The 24,412-nt window shown below is 38.9% G+C and overlaps 1 protein-coding gene across 1 annotated transcript in view; it reads left to right on the top strand.

Moving 5' to 3' along the window:
- LOC104280371 (M-protein, striated muscle-like) overlaps positions 1–24,412 on the top strand; it is a 72,525-nt gene that overhangs the window by 20,705 nt on the left and 27,408 nt on the right. The window contains 17 exon segments of the mRNA XM_009878000.1: positions 375–467; positions 1,412–1,500; positions 1,721–1,783; positions 4,116–4,280; positions 4,850–5,011; positions 8,087–8,228; positions 10,363–10,562; positions 12,189–12,245; positions 12,625–12,749; positions 14,305–14,488; positions 15,472–15,646; positions 17,789–17,910; positions 18,842–18,859; positions 20,786–20,982; positions 21,717–21,843; positions 22,596–22,780; positions 23,821–23,935. Coding sequence (XP_009876302.1) covers positions 375–467; positions 1,412–1,500; positions 1,721–1,783; positions 4,116–4,280; positions 4,850–5,011; positions 8,087–8,228; positions 10,363–10,562; positions 12,189–12,245; positions 12,625–12,749; positions 14,305–14,488; positions 15,472–15,646; positions 17,789–17,910; positions 18,842–18,859; positions 20,786–20,982; positions 21,717–21,843; positions 22,596–22,780; positions 23,821–23,935 — 2,219 coding nt within the window.

Below are 24,412 nucleotides of genomic sequence, written 5' to 3'. Positions count from 1 at the left end.
AAATATGCAAAGGATTATACAGAATTTTCATTGTTTGCAATTCACAAAAACTCTGAGATGTTGCTCATGTGACTCCTCTATTCCTTTACAAGTAGTAACAGGAAGTTCATGGCAATATAAACTGATTCTCATACCATTCAAGGCTATTTTTTCCCTTTAATTAGAAAATAAAATTCACCTGGGGAGGGTCAAAGAGGAAGAGAGAGGAGTTAAGCTTCTGAAGGTATGTAATATCTTCCCAGGAAATTAGACTGACATTTGACTCGGAAAAACATGCAGAAACTAATGTTCTATTTCAAACATCAAGCACTTGACCTTTTAAAGTGTATAATTATATGTTTCTGTTTGTGACATAGATTTTTCCTTTTCCATAGGTACAAAAACAATGTCCCCATAAATGTAGAGACTCCTCCTGGCAAGTATATCATTGAAAGTCGATACGGGCTGCACTCACTGGAGATTAGCACGTAAGGAAATACTAGATAATTTAACAAATATCTTAAGATGAAATCTTCCTATGGATTGAGACCTGCAAAATGTGAACATACCTCCTGGGCATGTAAGAGACATCAAGTTCGTACAGCTGAGTTGAATGCTGTCCACTAGATGTTGAATAAGTTCTGGTTTTCCTCAGTAGAGGATACAAAATTTGTCTAATGAGTAATTTATCTGGATTATTATTCTATTTATGACTGAGTCAGAAACATGAGACATTTGTGACTACTTTTTCCATTTGCCTGCTGCATGAGTACAGTTAAACATGAGAAAAATCTAGTTCAGGGTAAAAATATGTGAGTTAACTCAACATTTGCTATATTTCTCAAATATAGCAAAGTTTCTGACTCTTACTGAAATGAGAAACACAACTGAGATGTCCTCACTTATACAGAAGAAAGATCTTTAGCAGTAGTCATCCTCCAAATGGGAAATTACTGCAGTCACTTTGCATTCAAAAACACTGAAAACATGAGACCTAATTACCTAATCTGATAACCAGCAACAATCGAGATTTGACAGTTTAGATACTGGTAGGTGCCCTTTGAATGCATTTTGAGATATCTACCATTTCTACAGCTTCCACGTTAGGCATCTCTCCATAGGAGACAATAAATTAGAGATAACTTAGAAATAGCTTTGATGAATATTATCAGACAGTCTTTTCCTACTTTTGCTGTACTCTCAGTTTCAACTCTGTAAGTGATACTTGAAAAGAGACAGTTATTTCAAACAATGGATTTTCAATACTGAGAAAAACTTAAAGTCTACAATCAGTCCAGTGTGTCTGTTTCCCAAGCTTTTACTTCTTTATAGATTTAACCCAGATTTCTTAGGATTTCTTTAGTAAAAAACATAGGAGGCGCTATGCCAAGGAGTAAATGAGTGCCCTCCCTAATCATTTCTATCATTTTAGATGTGATTTTGACGACATTGCTCAGTATCGGGCCTCTGCTATGAATGTTAAAGGAGAAGTTTCAGCTTATGCTTCCCTCGTGGTAAAGAGTACGTTTGCAAAATATTTCCTCTGTTTTTTTTAATTTCCTTTTTAAAATTTATTTATTATTTATTTTTTCATTTATTTCCTTTTTTTAATTTCCTTTGGTTTTTTTATTTCCTTTGGTTTTTTTTTTTGTTAAGATGCACATTACCAACTTTGTTTTCATGGCACAGAGAGCCTCTACCTCTTGGTGATAATGACTGGAGTTGTTCATTTTCTATCTAGGGTACAAAGGAGATATTGAGGCAAGTCTTCTGCATGCTGGAACTGCTTCCATGCCCGTGGGCTGTAAGTTGCAATATATATTTGTTTGAACCATCCATTTACAGGTGTGACATCACGACAAATGACTAAGCAGAGTATTTTGTAGCTTTAAAAAGGAAGGAGGTCTGAGCTCTACAATTTCAGATGGCATTGACCTCACCTACGGGGGAGAATGGCATTGCCTTTTAGGTCTATGGCTATTTGCTTCTATAAGAAACGACCTTTTAATATTGCACTTTGCTGTGGAGTAAAATCTATCAAAGAGAGAGACACTTCATCTTTTGCAAATATGTAAAACATTGCCTGGGAAAAAAAGCAGGAGGGTGCATGCGCTTATGTAGAGTAGTTGACTTAATCACTCCTGTCAGCTGCTATGTGATTCCATGTGTTGTGAAACTGCATAGAAAATTCTAAACAGCCACAACCCAATTTGAATATTTTGCCTATATCAAGGTGAAAATTGTAGTTTCTTTTACCTGACTACCCTACCTTTTGAAGTGATTTACAGTATTGCATAGATACACCCATGGTGTTAAGACAATCCACCCATGTATGCCATGTGGGTGAAGTGCCCTAAAGGCCCTGTCCATGGAAGGCTTGACAGATGAGACTTATGGACATTTTTTTTGCTGTAGCAGCACAAATACAATCAGAGATAAGCTGCAAAGAAATTCTAGTTAGCATTCATATATGGAAGCTCTGAAATAATAGAAACAAGATTACAAAATGCAAAGCCACATATTTCCAATATAATTTGGGATTTATCACTTGGTTAAGGGAATGGAAAGGAAAATGACAGTGTGCATATTCTCGTTGATTGCAGGAAGACTGAGAGCTACCAGTGTAGGGCAGTTGTGGATAAGGAAAATGTGACCCTAGGTTTTACCAGCTGAGCTGTTTTCAAAAGAAGCGTGGAAGCCTCTATATTACACACAATATGAGTGTAAGGCATATTCTGTCTGGAATACTGCACAACATGGGACACACAGCATCAGAAAACATAAATTCAGGAGCAAGTACAGAAACAGGCTGGGGAGTGGAGGGCTCGTTTTATATTAAGAGCACCCCTGAAAGGTTTATTTAGCTTGTAGAAATGAAGGCTGAGTGGACACATGACTGTCCTGAGATGGAACAAGGAGTTACAACAGGTGTTGCAGGTTAGGACTGGGCCGGCCACTAAAGGCAGACAGACACTCTCTAACGCCCTCTTCCCCCCACCCAAATGGGAAGGAAAAGAGAATGAGGCAGAGAGACTTACCGGTTAGAGAAGAAAAACTAGAACAGCTTTAATGAAACAATAATGGAAATAATAGTGAAATTATAAGAATAAAGAATTATATACAACTATATATAAGCCTGATATCGACCCGGATGCCTCCTCACTCATTAGCAATCACCACTGATGCTGCAGAGCAGGTGGCACCAAGGAAGCCCCAGGCTCAGCAGTGGCAGGAGCTGGATACAGGGAGCTGGATTCAGGAACTCAGGATCTGGATCAAAAGCAGGAGGTCAGATGGAGTCCTCCTTGGACACCAGCCATTGCAGAAAGGGAAAGAAGGAAGAAGGGCAGAAACTCTCGTGATCACTCAACTTATAGTAAATACGACGTATATGGGATGGAATACCCTTGTTGGTCACCTGTCCTGTCTATTACCCCCAAGAGGTGCAACCTTTTACTTCCTTGTGACCCCTCCTACTACCCGGCACCCCCAGCGTGGCACACAAGAGCCAGCAGTGGCCTTGGTCACTATAGGAATCAGTATCAGCAAGAGCCTTTCTGCATCACAGTCCCAGGCAGTAACTTTAAAGATCAGGTGTTATCACTGCTAGTAGCAGACACTGTCTGCAAAAATGTGCTGCCAACTTCAGAAAGTGCAGCCTTTTAGAAGAGACTGAGCTGGAAAGTAAAAACTACTAAACGGAATTGAGGTTTTTAACTGAAGTCAGGACAACAGGGGAAGAAAAGAACCACGTAAGCTAAAGATCAGCTTGACCTCAACAGATCATTAGTCATAGATATGTTTTAAGTTGTAAAACAAACCTTATGATAAAATGCTGGATCTGAAGTTTTGGAAGTTCTGCAATAAAATTCTGCTGAAGCCTCTCCCTTACAAAATGAAGTAGCTGTAAGAACTAGAGTTGTATGAATAGAGAAATATTTGATTTTCTGTGATAGTAAGAGCATGGATTATTTAACACTGCAGCTCCCTCTGAAGATGATGACAGAATATATATAGTTTCTATTTATACCTTAAACTTTACCTGAGATTGTATTCATAATCATTGGGTACTTATGCTTCCTACTCTTGTCACAAATGAAGAAGTAAACAGCCACATTTCTTTTTACCTTATACAGTTGGTGTTACTCCGCATGGCTATGCTTCCAGGTTTGAAATCAGCTTTATTGACAAGTTTGATGTAGCCTTTGGGAGAGAAGGTGAGACGATGAGTCTGGGCTGCACAGTTGTCATCAGTCCTGATATCAAGCGCTTCAAACCAGACATCGAATGGTACAGAAATGGTGAGAATGTTCGACAAGAAAAAAAGCAAAATTTCTTTCATGTAAATCTTTACTTTTTTTCAGTATATGTGAACATTATGATTTGGTCATCACTTTCTCAGCTTTCCAAACAGTAATATTTTATCTTTTTCAGTTAAAAATTTTTCAAAATCTAGCATTTTGCAGTGAAACCACAGCTAGAAAACTGACAAAGCACTGTGAAAATGTCTTCTTAGAGATTTTTTCTTTCTTAACAAAAAATCAAATTTGAAGCATTTCAATCAGCTCCAACATCTGTGTGGCCCATCTACAGAGCCCACATAGTTTCTACTGGTTTTTAAATGCCAAGACATTTCTTAGGTGCTTGCACAAACGTGTTGTGCGACAGCTGATGGAAAAACTGTTGCGTTCTGGAGTTACACTTTGAGAGCAGAATTGGCTGTAATTAGCTGATTATGTTCAAAGACAAAAAGCTGCATAATAAAAATGATCTCGTGCATTTCCAATCCGTTCCAACCAATTCTCCGTATTCGGAATCCATTCCTCGGTAGATCCAGCTATTTCTCATAATGAAATTCTCTAATTTCTAGGTGTTCTTATTACACCATCCAAATGGGTCCAGATGCACTGGAGCGGTGAGCATGCTTCATTAACACTGAATCATGCAAATAAGGAAGACGAAGGTCTTTACACTCTACGAGTGGTGATGGGAGAATACTATGAAGAATACAGCAACTATGTCTTTGTTCGAGGTAGGATACTGTCTTGTGAATGAAACTCAGCACAGAAATGAGGAAAACATGCTGGCAAAATCAGTCTCAGACATTTAAGGTGCTTTTTTTCCCCGATAAAAAGAGAATAATTATTTTCTATTAATTGATTCTTGCAATGTAGCTTCCAATTGTTATTTCTGGAAAAACTGAATGCATATCTCATGCTTTGGTGTCACATGCTAGGGGACTTCTAAACCCCATTGGCATTCTGAGGAGGAAATGTATGGTATTGATGTAACTTCAGTACTCTTTCTCAATTTCAGCCTGTGAAGAATACTGAACATGTCATAAATAAGAAAAATCTTCATAATAACTTTAGAATGTATTTTTGTAAACATCTCACTGCTAGCTAAACTGCATCGTTTTGACTGAGATTTTATGCACCATTTGAGGCATTCTCTCTAATGCACAATGTAGGAAAAAATATAATGGAAGGGAAATACAAGGATCTACATCTGGGCAAGAATAACCTCATGCACCTGTATAGGCTGGGAGCCCGCTGGCTGGAAAGATGCTTTTCAGAAAAGACCCTGAGGTTCCTGGCGGACACCAAGATGAATGGGTGCCTTTGTTGCAAATAAGCGCAGAGGCATCCTGGGCTGCTTTGGGAAGAATATTGCCGGCAGGTTGAGGAGGTGACAAGAGGCAATGGGCACAAATTGAGATACAGGAAAGCTCATTTAAACATAAGAAAATGTTCATCAAGGGTGGCTGAACACTGGAAAAGGATACCTGGACACAATCCTGGGCAACCAACTCTATCTGACCCTGCTTTGAGCTGGATGTCTGACTAGGTGATAACTGGAGTTGTCTGCCAATCTCAACCATTCTGTGATTCTCTAAAGTAAAGCAGCAAAATGTAGAATTAAAATGTAGTTTCTCTGGCTGTTGTTTGCTTGTACCATGCAAAACTTCTTTGAATTTCTGTTAGAGAAATATTTCTTTAAAAGGAGCCATGGCTATTAGGTTGTGTGCTGATTCTATATCTGTCCCAGCTGCTAAAAGCAGCTGAAGTGTGTAATGCTAATTCAAAAGCCTCTGGAAATTCTTGGCTCTGAGACCGTGCCCAGAATGGCACTGTGTTGCCAAGTCCAGCAGAGCTGTTTGAGATAACAGCCTGCTCAGAAAATATGACTGAAGCAGATGTTTTCATCACCTGAAAAAAGTCCACTGAAATGAGCATCTGTGACAAGAAATAAGACTTGTCTTTCTTGCTTTATTTTAAATTGTGCTGCCATATAAATAAATGATCACACTCATTCCTGTTACATCTAGTAACGCAGGTTACTAGACTATGGCCTGACTATGAACCCACTACCCCTTTCACCAGAGTATCTTGCAAGTCAATCAGTGTGTTTGCCAAATTTTAATTATATTAATTATAGTCTACATTCCTACTTAAATGGTCCCCACAGTCTCAGTCGGCTAGTATATTCCTCACTGCTCCTCCTAAACTGTAAACAAATTTGCTCTAAATGGCTGGCTGTGGTGATTAAACATAAGCAGTTGTCTTTCTGTGTCACGCACAGAAATCCCTGTGTATCGACGGGAGTGAGCAATGCACTAATCAGTCACGTAACATTAAGTCTTTAGGCAGGCGTAGAGGGCGTGTGTGACTTTTTGTCATGGCTACAGGTCAGCATTTGTCAGCAAGCCATCGAGGATGAAATCCTAACCTCCCAGAGAAGATTAGGAGCAGCAATGCTGGTTGTGCCAGCTATTTCCCAGTCTCTTGGAAAGAAACTGTGGTTCTCATGTTCCTTCAAGTGGTAAATATGGACAATTAAAACCTTTCATAGGAAGATCTCTGAAGATGTATTATTATTACTCTTAACATTCTTATTGCACACTCTGTATGTTAATGTTTTTAAAATATGCATCAAGGTAACTAATTAGAACCTGGACTCGGTAACTTTGGTGCACCTTCAAAAGCTCCATGTGATGCTACTCTGCCTATAAAAGAAGACATGGCTTTAAGTGTGGGTTTTTTTCCTGAAGTCCACTGTTTTACTTAATGAAGCACATTAAATACTGAAAGCCAAAAGCATAAAAAATAGGGATTACTGTATATTGTAATACTTGAACCATCGAACCTTTTTAAGAAATCTGAGATTTAGATGCAATATACGAATAATATTTATTAGAAAACTAATTTTTTTCTTCAGGTATATACATCTTTCTTGCTTAAGTCAGGTCTTCTTTTGAAGTAGGTCACAATAGGGCTTGAAAAATGCTACATGCAGTTGTACAAATTGATGTTATTCTGCAGCGGAAACAACTTCTCTTCTGTGAAAGTCTTTCATACGATCTTCCTGCAAAAGTTACTTTTTCTCTACCTGAAAATTACCCCATCTCACAAATTAGACTCTGACAGTGTAAACAGTCAAATTCCCCAATGCCTAGCACTGTGCTCTGGTTTTTAAAGCTTTAGATTAGCATCAGCTTTTGGATATATCTTGAGTCAAGGCCCTTTGACACCAGCAGTCCCAGATTTGTGATAAACACTTGAAAGGAACAATATGCTCATCCTTATGAAGGTTATATTTCACAATGATAACATCAACTTCAAAAGGTTTTGATACCTTGGCAGTTCATAGCTAACCAAAAACAAACAATGAAGGACTATGTGTGGAGATAAGGTATTTAATTCAGTGTTGTATATCCAATGGGTGAATACTTCTGATTGAGCTATTGCCTGACTGTAAGGCAAGATAACATCCTCTTCTCCTAAGTAGAATGGCAAGTAAATAGATAGTCTGCCAAGTTTTCAGTTCGGCTATGTCTATGGCAGCTACCTAACCAGAATGCATGTTACTAATTTTATTCAACATGCCTAGATGAATTACATTTCCAGTATGCTGTAACATTTGTAAATGTGGCAAAGAGAAACCCAAAACCTAGAAAAACCCTAGTAATCTAAAACCAAATACTTTTTGAAGCCACTAATGGAACTTTTTTTTTTGGCTTAATAGGAATGGAGCTCAGTCCTTGAAGTTTAATAATTGTGAAAGAACTGTGGTTCACATTTGAAAATGTGTGTCTCCATCCTCATAGATGCTGATGCTGAAATCCCTGGAGCTCCTGGTTCTCCACTGGATGTGCAGTGCTTAGATGCCAACAAAGATTATGTCATTGTCTCCTGGAAGCAACCCGCTGTCGATGGAGGAAACCCCATCCTCGGATATTTCATTGACAGGTCAGTGAGCATGCTGGACTGGAGAATTCTTATTGCTGCTCACTCTAACGAAAAAACCTAAAAGTACATTAAAAAGCAGGAGATAAAATGATCAGTTGTTATTTTTATTCTTGTTGCTGCCCGGAAGAAAATTGCGCTTTTTTTTGTTTTAAATTGGCTGGGCCTGATTTAACTTTCATGGAAATAATTACGTCATGCTTAATTTAACTACATAAAAAGGATTCTGCAGGACACTGCCTAGCTCAGCCCTCACTTGAAAGGCCTCGGGACTTTGCAGTGTTTGGTAGCTTGCAGGATCAGCTCCTTCCTCAGGCAGCTGTGGCTCCTTCTGTGTTGGTGCTCTCCTGCCCCTTTCTAAAATAGCTGCCACGGATCAGAAAGAAAAGTGTTATTTCGAAGCAAGTTGGACTTTTTAATGTGCTGTTGTTTTCCAAGCTCTTAGAATCACAAACTTCATGCAGATCACTCAACAATAAGAACTAGACATAATTTTTAAAAATATGAAAACTGAATGTGTTACACAGTGTTGGGATTCCAGAAACTGGGATTTAAGAAATTCAGTCAGTATTTTGAGACTTGCAATGATCTTTAAAGCTGGTAATATTTGTTTGAATTACAATAACAGAATTCATCATTAGTAATGTGGAGTTCCTGTGGGCTTATTCTGATGTATGTAAAGAACCCCAAACATTTTGTGTATATATATATATACACACACATATATGTAACAAATATGCCACTATATTATGCAATCATTTATACATAAAGTAGATATCTGTAAAAAGAGGGTATTGCTTTGTGAAACAAATCTAACATCAGTTCATACAATTCAAATAGAATTTTACTGTTTTGATAACTTATGAGGGTTAGTTGCTCCTCTAACTGCGCTGTGGTATGTCTAAGCTACGACTCTTTAACATTCATTGAAAAATCCTAAACAAAATACAGGACTAGACTCTGAAAAATAATATCTCATTTTAAAATTAGGCTATTGAGGGTTGTTAGCACCCAGAGTAACTGCAAGAAAAATGGCATTTTGCTTTTTCTTTTATGTTCCTCTCCTTTATTCTACCTTAACTCCTAAATTCAAAGTTATGTTACTGCTCTCCAGTATTCGATCTCACCAAAGTTATTTAGGCACCCAAATATTCAGCCCCTAACTGCCCTATAGAGCGAGCAGGTCGCCTGCAGCAGCAGGATCAGTCTGTGGTAAAACCCAAGGCAAAGCTCGGACATCCTTTGCCCCAAGCAGAAACCAGAACCACAAAACTGCCCTCAGCAAGACAGTAACAATTCCCAGAAAAGAGTCGCTTGCGTGTGCCAGGAAATCTGGGTAGGCACTGTAACACTTGCTTTGACAGATATATCATCAGCAATAAAAAGTCTTTCCCAAGCTGCAAGTTCATGTTGCTGGATACTGGGAAGCCATCCTCACAGGCTGCTCCTGGCTCCTTGAGAACAAAGCCACTTTGATCCCTCCCTGCTGCTGGTTATCTCTTCCTTCTGCCAGAAACCAGCCTCCTGCCAGGTGTGAGGCTCTGCAGCAGTAGGACCAATGCCACAACACCAGGTCCTGTTATCACAGCGGCTGCAGCCACCGTGCTCTAGGCTCCCTTGGAAGCTCCAGAGGTGTTCAAAGCAGGGTGTGGCCAAGTGCCCAACTTTAACCCATCTGTGTGCTGGGCTGGTCACAGGAGTCTCAACGGAGGTCTCCACAGCCCATGAAGCCCTTCATTTTGCAGGGCCAGGGGAGCACTGTGCATGAAAGACAAACTAGTTGCCTTCTGGCAACTGCAAAAGATACATGTATTCCATGTCCCTTAGAGTATGGTGGAGCTGACACTCTCTAAGCATACTTTGGAGGATTTAAACAGTGAAGTGATTCTGCTTATGTCCCTTCCTCAGCTTAGGAAAGAAGTGCAGCTGCAAGGGATTTAGTGCATGCTCCACTGGTACATGAGCCCTAACTCCTCGGTGCAGCTGCTTTGATGTCACCAGTACATAACGCTGCTGAGGAAACTAGTATGGACCAGCCAATGAACCTAAACATGTGGTGAAGCTGCGAAGGGGGATGGGTGCCCCAAGTTTGTGATTTTCCCTTACCAGCACCGCTCCTACTGTTTGCATTTTTCAGGTGTGAGGTTGGCACCACCCACTGGACCCAGTGCAATGAGACTCCCGTGAAGTTTGCTCGTTTTCCTGTCACTGGTTTGATTGAAGGCCGTTCCTACATTTTCCGAGTCCGAGCTGTGAACAAAGCTGGCATCAGCCTACCGTCCCGGGTGTCAGAGCCTGTGGCTGCTCTGGATCCTGCTGACAGAGCCAGGCTTAGAAGTAAGATGTGCTTTTTGCAGGTTGCCTGAGAAGTTTAAGCAGTCACAACTTGTTAAAAGAAAAAAACTCACATTATGACTATCTACTCATAAGCCTTTGAAATCCCACTAGAGGGAGCAATGCAAAACCAAAATATTCTTTGGAGACAGCTTTGCCAGGAAGAAATCATCTCAGTGCTCTTTGCACAGAGTGCTCTCTCTGCTGTAAAGGTTCTGGCTGGCTGTGGTGGTACGCTCTGTACTCGCAGGAAGGGGGGAAAAGCCATGGGAGAGCTAGTTGCCTGAAGAGATTTGCTTTTGTTTGGCCAACAAAACAGCTGAACAGATCCCATGAATAGCCTCTCTCTCAGCCACAGACAAGGGTGGCTGATTCTGTGCTCATGTGACGATCAAAGTCTTGCAGTAACATCAGCACGATACCAGGGTAGCCCAACACATCTCAAGCTCTCTGCTTCAAAGTTAACATTTTACAAGCCAGGGATATTTCTCCTGTGGCCTGGCAAAGTCCCAGACATTTTGCTTCCAAATCTACCTCTCTACCCACATGCCAAAATCATATGCCTGAAATCCAGTTACTTCTACTTGTTTCTGATATTTTTACTCTCTAAAATGGTCCAATGTGAAGGAGTATTGTATGCAAAGCTACAGGGTTCCCACAGTCCCAGCTCATATGTCTTACAGTATATAATACTGCAAGCGACAGACTGCAGTTAGATGATCAAGATTCCTATGCAAACTAAAAACAAAAGACCAGAGGAAGGAGGTTTGGCACTACCAGGAAACATCGTGATCAGGTAGATGTGAAATCTGAAGTCTGGAGAAGGCCTCTTCATCTCATCAGGAAACATGGAAGCTGCCTCAGGAGATGAAATCTGGTCTGGGTGGCCTGTTCACATTATACCTCCTCCTCCCATACCTCATGATTGTCTTTACTCTCCACCTGCTCCCTCTCTGCTCACATCTCCAAAACAGATGAGCCAACACGCGGTGAAGCATGGTGGAGGTGAAGAACAGCACTTGCAAAAATTATCTCTGAAAGTGCGTTGGCCTGGCTGATAGCTGAATGCGTAACTGCAATAATATGAATTCAGAGAGGTGCTGAGAGCCACCCAAATAATATCAGGTGGATAAGTTGAGTCAGGCTGAGCTGTTCCTGTGTGTGACTGTGACCTATGATTTGAAAGCTAGTAATGTGAAGGAAAGTGGCTAAAAAGAGACAAAGAGCAGCTTGTAGGAATGTGGCTGTTCCTTTAATGAGTGAGCTGTTAAAACAAATGAATGGAGTATGAAAAATAAAGTTGAAGTTAATTGTTTGAAAATGAAGAGCCTCGTGAGCCAAATACCTCTGCTTGTCACCTAGGTGACTTCAGTGACATGTCAGGAAGGAATAGATGTTTCAGTGGATTAAATTCTCTAGCTGCATTGATTCCTGAGTTGCTCTCAATATTCGAGCTGGTAAGTCTACATCTAGCTTGGGTAACTAGCAGCAGTCACAGCAATAACCAAAAATTGAGCTCACATGAATCTTGCCAATGTTAGTTTTGAACCACAAAAGAGTTGGTTTTATCATTTTTTCAAAAGTTGCCAAAATCTCCCATTTCCATGATACCTCTGGCATTTGTTTCAGGTCACCCTTCTGCTCCCTGGACTGGACAGATTATTGTCACTGAGGAAGAACCTGCAGGTAAACCCAGCCTTTTTGCCTAATTGTCTAATGTGAAGCTGGCTGACCAATTAGGAAAATTCCCAGTGAGTTTAGTGGACTTTGGCATACATCCAAAGTTCATTGTTCTGAGAGTCACTCAACCCTGAATAACGCACAACTTGGTTGTCGAGGTGAGGTTTCGTTATTCAGGACCTGACAAATAATCATACTTAGAGTTAAAGGAAGGACATTTAAGATCAATATTTAGAAGACTTTTAACTCTGTATTTAAAAAAAAATATCAGGTGCCAAGATATATTAATACACCATCTATATTTTAATTATAGCACTAATTCTAATACAAATATGAAGGAATTCAATCCTAATTAATTTTCCTGTTCTTCTCCCCTGTTCTTCAGAGGGTGTTGTTCCTGGTCCACCTACAGACCTCCAGGTTATTGAAGCCACCAAGAATTATGTTGTTCTTAGCTGGAAACCTCCTGGGCAGCGGGGTCATGAGGGTATCATGTACTTTGTAGAAAAGGTAAAATTGCACAAAATTAGAATCATGTTGTGGCAATCTTTCAATTTGTTATGCCATCTCTTCTGGACTTCTTGTTAAATTTCATATCCTGAGACTTTCAAACTAGGGCCAGGACTAGAACTTCGCCAAGGTAACTGTTACCGTAGGTGAAGATAAGCTAAGAAGAAGAGAAAGACAGGAAATGGGAAAGTAGTTGCAGAACGTGCCACGCACATTTTATGAATAGCGTCATTGATCTACCCTGGAGTAGCCAGGCTGACAAATACCCTCTGTAATGAGAAAGCACAGGGCAAAGTTACATGTTTATAATATAAAAAATATATATATATATCATATATATGATATATGCATATTTTAATATATACGCGTGTATATAAAATAAAATATCTATAAATTAGGCTTGTATGGTGAGGGTGAGACAGACGATTAACATTTTGGATGGAGACATTCTGCAAGAGTTTCTTGGCATTAGCACTTTCTTCTCCTGCTGCCTTTTCATATTTATCGTCTACATTAACTTTCCATTTGCTTCACCAACTCAACAAAGATGACAAAATTCCTTTTCTAGAACAGAATCAGTTTTAATTTCAATGTTGTGCTTTTCTGACATGTTTTTGCATGGCTGCTGACCTAGAAAATTCTTCACGCCATCACCCTTTCTACTTGTATCTCATGGCTGAGAAACTTTTTTATTAATGCTTTTGCCTTTCAGTCTAGAGGTGTCATCACAGGAGACATAAATATCTTCCCATTATGTGTTTTTCTTGTCTCTTAGAAAATCTGGTCTAAATAAATGAGCTTCACTTAGCAACAAACTCAGAGAGGACGAATATATGAATTTTGAGTTTCCATATAAGAAAGCTTTTTAATAACCTATGCATGCTGAGTACTAAGCACTGTCACATAGTCAGATGACATTCTTCTGAGAATTTGAAATCCCTCAGAAACCAGAACCATTACTTGAAATCATCCTTAATGTAAACCACAGGCAAAAAATAATCACTAATATTAATGGTATAAGTGACCATGGTATGTAGAGCTTCTAGCCATGGAAATAAAAACGATTCACAAATTAATTGCACATGTTAATTTTTTTTTCTGGAAAACCAAAGTCACATCCTGATTAATTCTGGAAGCCACCCCAAAAGCATTAAGAGCGACACAAGAGCATCTAAAAGCAATGTAGTAATGTTTTGTAGAGTTTTGTTCTTTGGATGATGTTGAATGTCTGCAGAACTTATTTTGAAAGTGGTCCAGAACTGGATGCGCTTAATAACTAGGTCATCCTCTCCACTTCCTTGCAGCAGAGAGAAGTTTAGCTTTGATATATTAGAACCAGTAAGCTTTAGTGTATATTTTCTGAAGTAGGTGGACATCTGGCAGATTCATAAGCTTTGAAACAGGCTCATTCTGTGCAAAGGCCCAGAAGAGGAACGTGACTCGCTGTTCTCCATAGCAGACATGCATTTGGTGTCTGGGTAGAAAGTCTTGTCGTATTGGATGCTCAGTTTTTGGAGAGTTTTGTTCCAAACACGGTTTCTGGGTTTGATTGCAGTGTGTTGCTGGCACAGAGGACTGGCAAAGGGTGAACACTGAGATCCCTGTGAAGTCTCCTCGCTTTGCAGTTTTTGATTTGGCTGAAGGCAAATCCTACTGCTTCCGAGTTCGCTGTTGCAATTCTGCTGGAATCGGTGAACCTTCAGAAGCAACTGAAGCCACTGTAGTGGACGACAAACTTGGTAAGTGTGTGGTCATATGTACTAAATTACCTCTGTTGTATCTCTTCACTTTATGATGTAATTTTTTTTTCTAAAGGCAGATAGCTGCCCAGTAAATAATTCAAGTATGAAAAGTAGTCAGTGATTTGTTCCTTTTAGCTAAAAGAATTTTGATTTGGATTGTCGAATCTTTAATGTACAGACAAACAACAGATGCAAACTAAGCTGCAAATAGCAATGCCAAGAACTGGAAACGTTGCAAATAGTGAAAACTCAAGGAAGTACATAAATGTTTTGTTTTAATTAGAGTCTTTACTGAAAATAAGCCCAGACATCAGCAGAGTTTAACCTTCCTTGTTTGCCAAACTAAACAGAAGTGGAGAATTTAATACTTACATGAATGCAGAGACTATTTCCACCAGAAGAGAAGCCAAGGTCTTCACCACAGTAAAGCATCAGCAGCCGCACCTACATTATCAATTTGTTTCCAAACAGCAATGCAGATTTCAATCCAATTCGCAGATTGTCTCTGTTTACTGCATATTGGTTGAGCATTTAGATGCACATGAACTACATTCTTTAAGGAGAGTAAAACATCTCTTCTTGAAAAACACGTTAGATGCATTTTGCCACTTAACAGGGGCATTGGTTTCTGACTTTTTCTGGGGACTGCACAAAATCTTAAATGTGCGTGTAACACATCTTTCCTTTTAGAAAGCTCCAAAGCACATCTCTGGTGCAGATGTTCATCACAAGGGAATAAACTATTTCTAATTTGAAGGGAATGCTCTGAATCACAGACAATGGAGAAGTGAGGAATCTCACCTCCAAAGGCTTGAACCTACTGATCCGGTCCTGTAGTGCCAGATAATTTAAATCAGAGGAGTTTTTTGAGAGTTAAATCTGTATTGGTCATGCTAATATAGTGAATAATAGAGTGTCATCCTTATTTTATTTGTCAGTTTTGACTTGGTCAATAATTTATTTCTGTTTCTCTCCCACAGATATTCCCAAACCTCCTGGCCGTATTATGCCAACTAGGAACACAGATACCTCAGTTGTTGTCACTTGGACAGAGCCCCCAGATGCCAAGGAGCTGGTTGGGTACTATATTGAGTCAAGCGTAGTTGGATCTGGTCATTGGGAACCATGCAACAATAATCCAGTGAAAGGCACAAGGTACTGGATTTTAAAGCATGGAAATTATGGTCACCAATTTTTGATTTACTGGATATATGTACTTTCCAGCTATTAGTAGTAGTAGAGTTAAATGCTCTGTGGTAGCCAGCAGACTGAGATCACTCTTGCAGGGATTCATAAGGAGCTATAAAAACATGCTTCACACTGTGAGTCTTGTCCAGAAGGAATTTATAATCAACCTTATATTAGAAGCAATTAGTGAAGGGGGAGGAAACACAGACGTTGCTAGTGAGGAAAAGAGAAGCAGCTCACTAGTTCTAGCCTATCAGTTTGATGAGAAACAGTACAGTCAGGAATGGCTGAAGTTACGAATATGTAAAACTAAACTGCATAATGTTTGGAAGCAAACTCCTTTGTTTTGGAAGACTGCTGTAAACATTTCTGAACTGTGTATCTAGAATGTCAGGAGGACATGTGGACTGTATCACCCTAACAATATTATTTTCTAACTGCTTTTTCACCTCCAATTATCAAAGTACTAATGAACACTATTAAATGCTGGATATAAACTCACGTTTCCTACTGACATGACTCTTAGACTCCAGTCAGAAAAAATAATCAAGATTTAAAACTTTGCAAGCAAAGTCAGATTTGGTTTGTTTGAATAAAGATGTCATCTTCAGAGGCTAAAGGAGCAATTGCAGAACTTGATCTTCAGTAGATTGATATCAGTCCAGAAGTAGTCCCTGCTTGTTATGACTGATCATGCTTATTTGAAATTGCTATCCATGGCAATCCTTACAACAATAAGTAAGGCTTTGCTAATACTCTTAGATCAACTTTGTTGTTTAGAAGAGCATTGTAAAAGCTTAATGTTTCAAAAGTACCTAAAACCCCACTTGCTTGAACACAAGCACAATTTCGTTCTGTGCATTTATATTGCAAAAACTGTATATGTGCCAAAATTATATGCTTTCATATAGATCTCTATGATTATGGTTACATCAAATGTCAGTGATGTTTGCTCCTTTTAAAATGCAAAGCAGGTTCTTTATTCACCGTAGAAATAAAAATATTCCTCTGAGTTACTATATATTGTGATGTGACTATGCTGCTTAGGTTCCTATCCTGCATTTTCAGTCAATGCAATGCAGTGTGTGATGCAGTCAGGCACAGGCTGTCTCTCAGCTCTTGGCTTTTCTGGTTGAGTCAATCTCAGATGCATTATGTGGTATATTTTGATCTTTTGAAATTTGTTTCTGCTGAAAGCAAATGATTTGGAAAAGTCCAGCAGAATGAGTAGGAAAAACTCTGCTCTGCAAGTTTTTATTCAGGTTTTATTTCTTTCCCCAAATTAAAATTTTGATTGTTAAATACATTTCGGTTTTCACATTATATTTCCTTCTTACACCATTGCATGCTAAGCATTGATAGTGCAAGACATGACATTGTGAAGTAGAACAAAATAAAAGTAAAATGAAATAAAATACACTTAAAATACCTATTGAAAAATAAATATTATTTTAAATAAGTCATTTAAATTTCCAAAACAGAATTTTTCCAAAATTTATTATTGATGTTTTGGGAAAACTTGTGGATTTAGGGTGGACACCAGAGAAAATTTGTAAGTTCTTCTTTGTGATCATTAGGTAATCCAGTAGAAAAACTATTCTACTAAAGATTTGTCTGACTTAGATTATTGTGTCATGTATGAAGCAAGAAAGCTCTTGTACAACGCCCTGTAACTTTCCTGAACGTTGCAATTTTTCATTTACGATTGGAAGTGAATTACGAGAACTTGTGCTGTCTTACTTACAAAGATATCCCACAAGCAAATACAGACCTGGAGATTTTCATGTTGGTTTTTTTTTGATTTTATATACTAGCAGAAGTAAGGTAGACTGTCCAGTAATACAAAAATTTTGGTAGTCTTAGAGAAGGAGAGTTGGTTAACGGTATGTCTAAAGAGACAGGGGTTTATACATAATCTTCATTGCCTGAAGGAGGGGCTTAAATACATTCTGCATTCTCTGACCTTCATTTAAGTGACTAGGGTCATGGTTCATTTTCAGTTCACAGACAGCAGAATAAATTTTATGGAAGAAATGCTTTCTTTTTCCCCTTAAGATTTTTAGTTTCTTCATAAAACTTTTTAAGTATTCCTCTACTGATTTGTTTCAGATTCATTTGCCATGGGCTCATCAATGGTGAGAAATACATTTTCAGAGTCAGAGCTGTTAACGCAGCAGGACTCAGTGAATTTTCCCAGGATTCAGAGCCTATAGAAGTGCAAGCAGCCATTGGTAAGCTATTTTCCATTGCTCTTTTCAATGGTAAATTCACTTTTAAAAAAATTAAGTAACGAAGTCTTCAGCAACTATTTGTAACTAATTGTGTTGGTTTACAATGCTGTCCACAAATGACAATTTATCCACAGATCCTATTGTCTCACAGCCATAGTTTCACAGTCACTGTGCTCTTTTAGACTGTTCACCTTCACCATCCAGTCTTCTTCAGGTGTTTCTTGTGAACCACTGTAAGAGAGCACTGCAAGTTCACTTCATAGGTATCCTGGCAAATGGAATGTCGTTCTGATTCCATAATGTGGTATTTATCGCCTCTAATGCACACTTCCCTATACACAGTCAGTTTCTAAGAAATGTCTTTCCATACCTAAACGTAATAATGAGTGCAATGTGTCTTTTGTAAACCTTCTGTAACCCTGCATGTTCTCCCTTTGTTGATGAATTATTTGTGTTTGTCACCGCCCGAACTAATCCATAATGATTAATGAGATCATTGGGCTAGAATAAATTGTCTGTCTGCAACATCCTCACTCTCATTTGTATAAAACTCCATACCTCACAACCTTAGAGCAGAGATGTGGCCTAGGGCAATTTAGGGAGATCATCTTGAAAGGATCAGAAATATGACTTGGAAGATCTAATACTAAAATAATTGTAGCAAATGAAGATTACTATTAACTTCTCATTTTTCTTCTGCTCTGAAAGGCAGACACTAGTAAAAGAACATTACTTGTGAGCGGGTTGAGAGGTATTCTTTGCATTTCGAATTTTTGTGAATTCAAGCTTAACATTTTGTGTGCAAAACCTGTGATTTGTCATACTTTGGCTGCATTGTTCACTGTGCGCATTTCTTCATTCTGTTGACTAAAGGAAGAAAAAAGAATGTATTCTAATTCAAAATGTCTTTGCTGTTTCCTGGCAACTACAGGGGGAGGATTGCTTCATGGTGTGTGTCCTGAACTGAGTGGTAAAGCTGGTGGACTAACAGACTGCACTACCAGCTGGGAAGGCATGCATGAGTCCTCCCAGCCTATCTTTGACACTGATGCTTTGCTAAAATGCAATGCTAAATTTAATAGAGACACACTACCCAGTAGCTCTGACAAACTGGGGAGTACAGGAGACAATAACGTGAGAGAAACGGTTAAGGACGCTGTCACATCTGCACCACAAAAAGCTGCTGCTAAGCAGGCAAGTAAGTCTCAACCCAGGGATCTTTTGACATTGGAAAAAGTGACAAAGAATAAAGATACAGGTGAGACTTAATAAAATAAATAGATTTCACTGCTTTGGTACATCCAGTTCAGACAGTTGTAGCGTCTGCTTGCCCTCACTGCAAGTGAGCATGCTCTACAGTGATGCATCTTCTGTCAGACCCATTGATTACGTGTTCAACTCTCCATTAAGATCATTATACATGTAATGGTATTGGAGCCCACTTTACAAACTCCGTGGCTACGGAAAGTGAAACATGTAAATCCATTTACTAATTTAATATCTTGTTTGGCTACCTATTAATGTATCCAAGATATCGTATTATTTCTAAATCTCTTCAGTAGTTTGTTAGGAGTCTTGTTACCTAGTCTCTGGGTTATGTACATGTGAAGGAAACAAAATCTGATTATGATGGTAAGCATGAAAATCTGTGTTGTGTTAGGATATATGAAGATCCTTTGTGGATTTACGCCTAAGCTACAGCTTATCCTCTGAGAGACAGTCCTAATGAATGTTGTGTCGTATCTCTGACTGACAGCAATATATAATGAGCAAAACCTGTCAAGCTGAAGGCTCACACACAAAATCATGTTTTATGTTGTCAACACCTAAACACTTATTGTGCTGGAGAAATGTGGAGCTTGAATTTCATTTAAATCCTGGTACTTGGCTAGTGAACTGAATTCCTCCCCAGGCCTCTGAAGTGAAGCTCAAAAAGCTTGTGCAAAGTATTTAGCAGAAAACAAAGTAGAGGCACTTGGGGCTGACATTAAACATGAAAGACAAAAGGAAACATATATGATGTAGGATTTCCATCAAATGCAGGACTTCAGGATCTCAAGTAAGGTTTTTCACTGGTGCATGGCATATTGGGTGTGGACAAGCATTTTCCCGCTAGATACAGAAAAGGCTTTATAGGAAAATATGTTGGGATTGAGCTAGTGTATTCTGTATTGTTTAAAAAAATTATAAAAGAGGATTATGCCACGATTTTTTTAATGTAATTTCCAGTAACAGACATGTTCCATTGCTGGTCAGTCTGCAATGCGTATGAGCATGCTTCCTTTCGTTAAGGTAAGATCATGTGATGGGTGCAATGATAAAATTTGCATAGCGTGAAAATATAAAATAATTTAAATAAATAAATAAACAAATAAATAACTAAAAAGAATTAACAGATAAAGTCCATTTTCAGAAGGGAATAATGTAAGCCTATTTTGAAAAAGGAACTACCAACAAATATTGTATATGTGAAAAAGGGTTTGCTTTCAACAAAAGAAACCAAATCATTGCATCTCCATTTTTTTTATTGTGCTTGTAATATTAGTTTTAGTTCCTCATTTTTCACAGTTTTAAAGCAAGTCCTGATCACTTACATCAGAGCTGCAATTGCAACACATCCTTTCACTATGTATCAGCTTGCATTTCAAAAAGCAAAAAAAACCCACTAATTCCTATGCAGTCTGGACTTCCTCATTTGGTTTACAGAAGCTTTTATCCTGCATTTCTTATTCCAACTCTGGAAAAATTCCTTGACCACCTAAATATTGTCCTAATTTGGAAATGCAGGATGGGAGCCACGTGAATATGGTAATTGAAAGCCAACCTGACTATTGAAACATTATTTCCTTCTTATCTATTATTCATGTTGAAACAGCTGCTCCATCTCCACCTTACGACATCATGGTACTTGAGAGTGTTCGTGACTCAATGGTGTTAGGATGGAAACAACCTAAAGTCACTGGTGGAATTGAAATTACTGGCTACTACGTGAACTATCGTGAAGTGGTCGATGGAGTTCCTGGAAAATGGATGGAGGCCAACATTAACGCTGTTAGCGAGAGGGCGTACAGGGTAAGAAGTGACCTGCTGCTATTGCTGTGGGTGCAGACAATATTTCCAAAGCAGATCTCAAGGACAGGCTTGGGTGAATTGTGATTCAGCATACCAACTGCTATTTCAGATGGTTTTATATCCATAATGATAAATTTATTTAGCTCTGTTTTCTGCAAAGTTATTTGTACGCTTATCTTTTAGTCTGGTACCAACTGTCATCGACGAATTCACTACTCTAGACAGAGCCTGAATTTTATAAGTCAAGTCCTCACAACAAATGGCATTCCTACAGTGCTTGCTGGTGCTGGAACCAGCTCGGCGCCAGCTGCATTTTGTGATCAGTTCTTGATCCAATTTAGAGACAGTGCTAGCTACAACCCAGTTGAGCTGCTTTACAAATGAAAAGCAATGCCAGGACTAAGTTTCACACCACTGTGAGCACAACTCTTGCTTTAAGTGAACTTGCTCTGTGCCAGGAGACAGATTAATATGATTGTTGAGCAATACCCTGCTCTCTCCTTATTACCAAAGTGTCTATCAACAGGAAGAGGAGTGTGCTAAGATCACTCACATAGACTCCACCACTGATTAGAGGAAAAGCTAAGATAGTTATTGACTTATGTATGAAGTCAATAATGTTTTCATCTCTTCGAGCACTTAAAAGCACACTCATGCATTTAGTAATTGCCATTGTGACTTTCTTCTACAGTCTTAATCCAAAGTTAATAAGTACCATCTTACTGATTCTGCAGATTCAGAACCTGAAGGAAAACATGGTGTACCAGTTCCAGGTGGCTGCTGCCAACCTGGCTGGGGTTGGGACACCCTCCTTACCCAGCCAGCCCTTCAAATGTGAAGAATGGACCATTGCTGTGCCTGGTAGGATCCTGAGTGGGAGGTGGTGGTTACTCACAGTCCAAAGGTGCTCTGTGGTGGATTATCTAAGCTCTCGATGCCTTCAGTTTCCCAGGAAGGTGACAGGCACTGAAGTTCATACCCAGCCTTGAATCTTCATCACTTTGATTTAGTACATTTACAATGATGCATTAAACAGTCTCTATTTAATCAGTAGCATTTTACAATCAGTTTGTATTTTTTTTAATCTTTCCTGCTTGGCCCCTGTCCTGTGTCTGCCACTTTGCTTCCTAGTTTAAAAGGTAGACATAAATACATGTCTAAGGCACAAGGCAGAGAAGAATGGGGTCCTATAACCTTTGTCTAGATGTATCAGTTCAAGGCCAGACTGCTGGCCTTTTAACACTCATTGAAATTATTGAAAACAACCTCCATTGACTCCAGTGGACTTTAGAGCAGTCCTTAAAGCAGCACATTAGCTTAATAATTAACTCACTTCCCTGAGTTTGGAGATTTTTTGGTCATTTTTGTTTGTTCATGAATATTTGGTCAAGATACCAATCTCGACAAATCGGATTGTTTTTTGGGCTAGTTTTTTTAATATACATGGGTTGTATTTATATTGGGTCTAAATATGATACAGAGGGAACTGCACATGTTATGTCCCCTCTGGATGTATAACAAGGTGTCTGGTTTTGGTTTCTGTAGTCTTATGCATTAGTCCCTTTGGGATTTATTTTGATACCACAACTGCATCTTTAACACTTACCTTTCAGGGCCACCCCATGATGTCACATGCACAGAAGTTAGGAAGGACTCTTTGGTTTTACTGTGGAAGGAACCAGTTTATACTGGTCGTAGCCCCATAGCAGGTTATTATGTTGATATGAAGGAAAAAGAAGCAAAGGAGGAACACTGGAAAAGTGTCAATGAGAAGCCACTTCAGAAGAAATACTTGAAGGTAAATATCTTAAGATTCAAATACTTGTATAGGTATAACCTTCAGGAAGTCAGCCTTCGATAGCATCATCCTGTGCTGATCACGGTTCCATTTAATGAAATACTCAGCAGGCTCTGTTGTGCCAAGAATACACACATGCAACGCTAGTATAGTCAGACAAGACAGTAACTCAGAAGCCAATGTAATATGACAAGCCTAAAAATAAAAGAAAGCACTATTAAAACCAAATATGATTCCTATAACACAGGAGGCATCCCTAGCATTTTCTGGCACAAAGGGCTTGCCAAAGGTATCACTACACAAAACCAAATGGAACAAACCCAGACGTTGTGGTAATGTGGCAGGTGATTCTAATACAAAGAACCTTCTCTTCACATTTCACAGCAAGTTAAACCCAAGCTTTTTGCACTATTATGCTACATCATTTTGTGGAATCACTTCTAAATAAGGGATCAGCAGTATCTCAGTACAGGAGATACGTCTTTAGCAGGTTTGCTATTTGTGTGCTTTTCAGAATATTTGAAAGACAACTCACTTTAAAGTGTGATCCTTTTGTGTGTGTTTTAAAGGAGAATTCACAGGTGTTAATGTCAGTGTGAGTCCTCAAGTCACTACAATTAAATATGTTCACTTAAATGCACTCCTGTTTTTAAGTAGGTGTGGCTGGCACTTATTACCTTGATAATTTAATTTTTTAAAGCTGTAATTTACCTGCAATAAAAGACTATGATGTTTCAGAGGTCAATGTACGTGAGTCAAAAACATCCTGTTCCAATAATAATGTGCCTTCTGGAAAGAAATCAATGACAATAAAAATGCTGTCTAAACGCTGGCTATGCATACAAGGAAGACACAAACCATATGGATTAGTCATGCCACTCTGGAATTGAAAAAAAAAAAAGAGAAAGAAATAGGAAAAGAAGCAAAAACAATAAAAGAAGGAGAGTATAATTTTCAAGTATCCAGACTGATTGGTAGCAAGCATGAAATTAAAAACACCATTTTGGAACACACTGTGCATGTATATTTGCTTCCTCCAGATAGGTGATCTAAAACAAGGTGTGAGCTATGTGTTTCGTGTGCGAGCCACAAACCAGGCTGGTGTTGGGAAACCATCCAATGTCACAGATCCTGTCATCGCTGAAACACGACCAGGTTTGTTGGAAATACTTCCTTTTTTGGTCATATTTAAACAGATTCCTATTTGTGCAATGTGTTTACACACAGGCTGCATGAAAACAGTCTGACCCCTCTCAAGTAAAATTTTTTACTAAGTAGGGAGTGAGTTGAGGATCACATCTGACTTTCTTGTCTGGTACAGTTTAAGGTCAGAACAAATTTTCTTACCATAACGAGAGGTTCAGGAATATAAAAGTACAGTAAAGTTGTAAGGTTTGCATATATCTATAGGCAGATGCATAAAAAGAAGACCCACTAAGATAAGCTCAACCCCAAAATGCTACAGATACAGATTTTTGCCCTTCCTATGGTAAACTAGTCATTTATGCTTTATGATTCTCCTTTCTTTAACCTATGTCATGTGCCTGGTGGCACAGGGGGCATGAGTAGCAGAGCAGGGGCGTAGGCAAAGGGGGTGACTGCCTGGGCAAACAGCAGCCTACGTAGTCAGGT

Source organism: Apaloderma vittatum, unplaced genomic scaffold, assembly GCF_000703405.1.
Source record: "Apaloderma vittatum isolate BGI_N311 unplaced genomic scaffold, ASM70340v1 scaffold5941, whole genome shotgun sequence".
Lineage (NCBI taxonomy): Eukaryota > Metazoa > Chordata > Aves > Trogoniformes > Trogonidae > Apaloderma > Apaloderma vittatum.
Note: the sequence above shows the minus strand (reverse complement) of the source record. Positions and strands in the feature narration are given on the sequence as shown.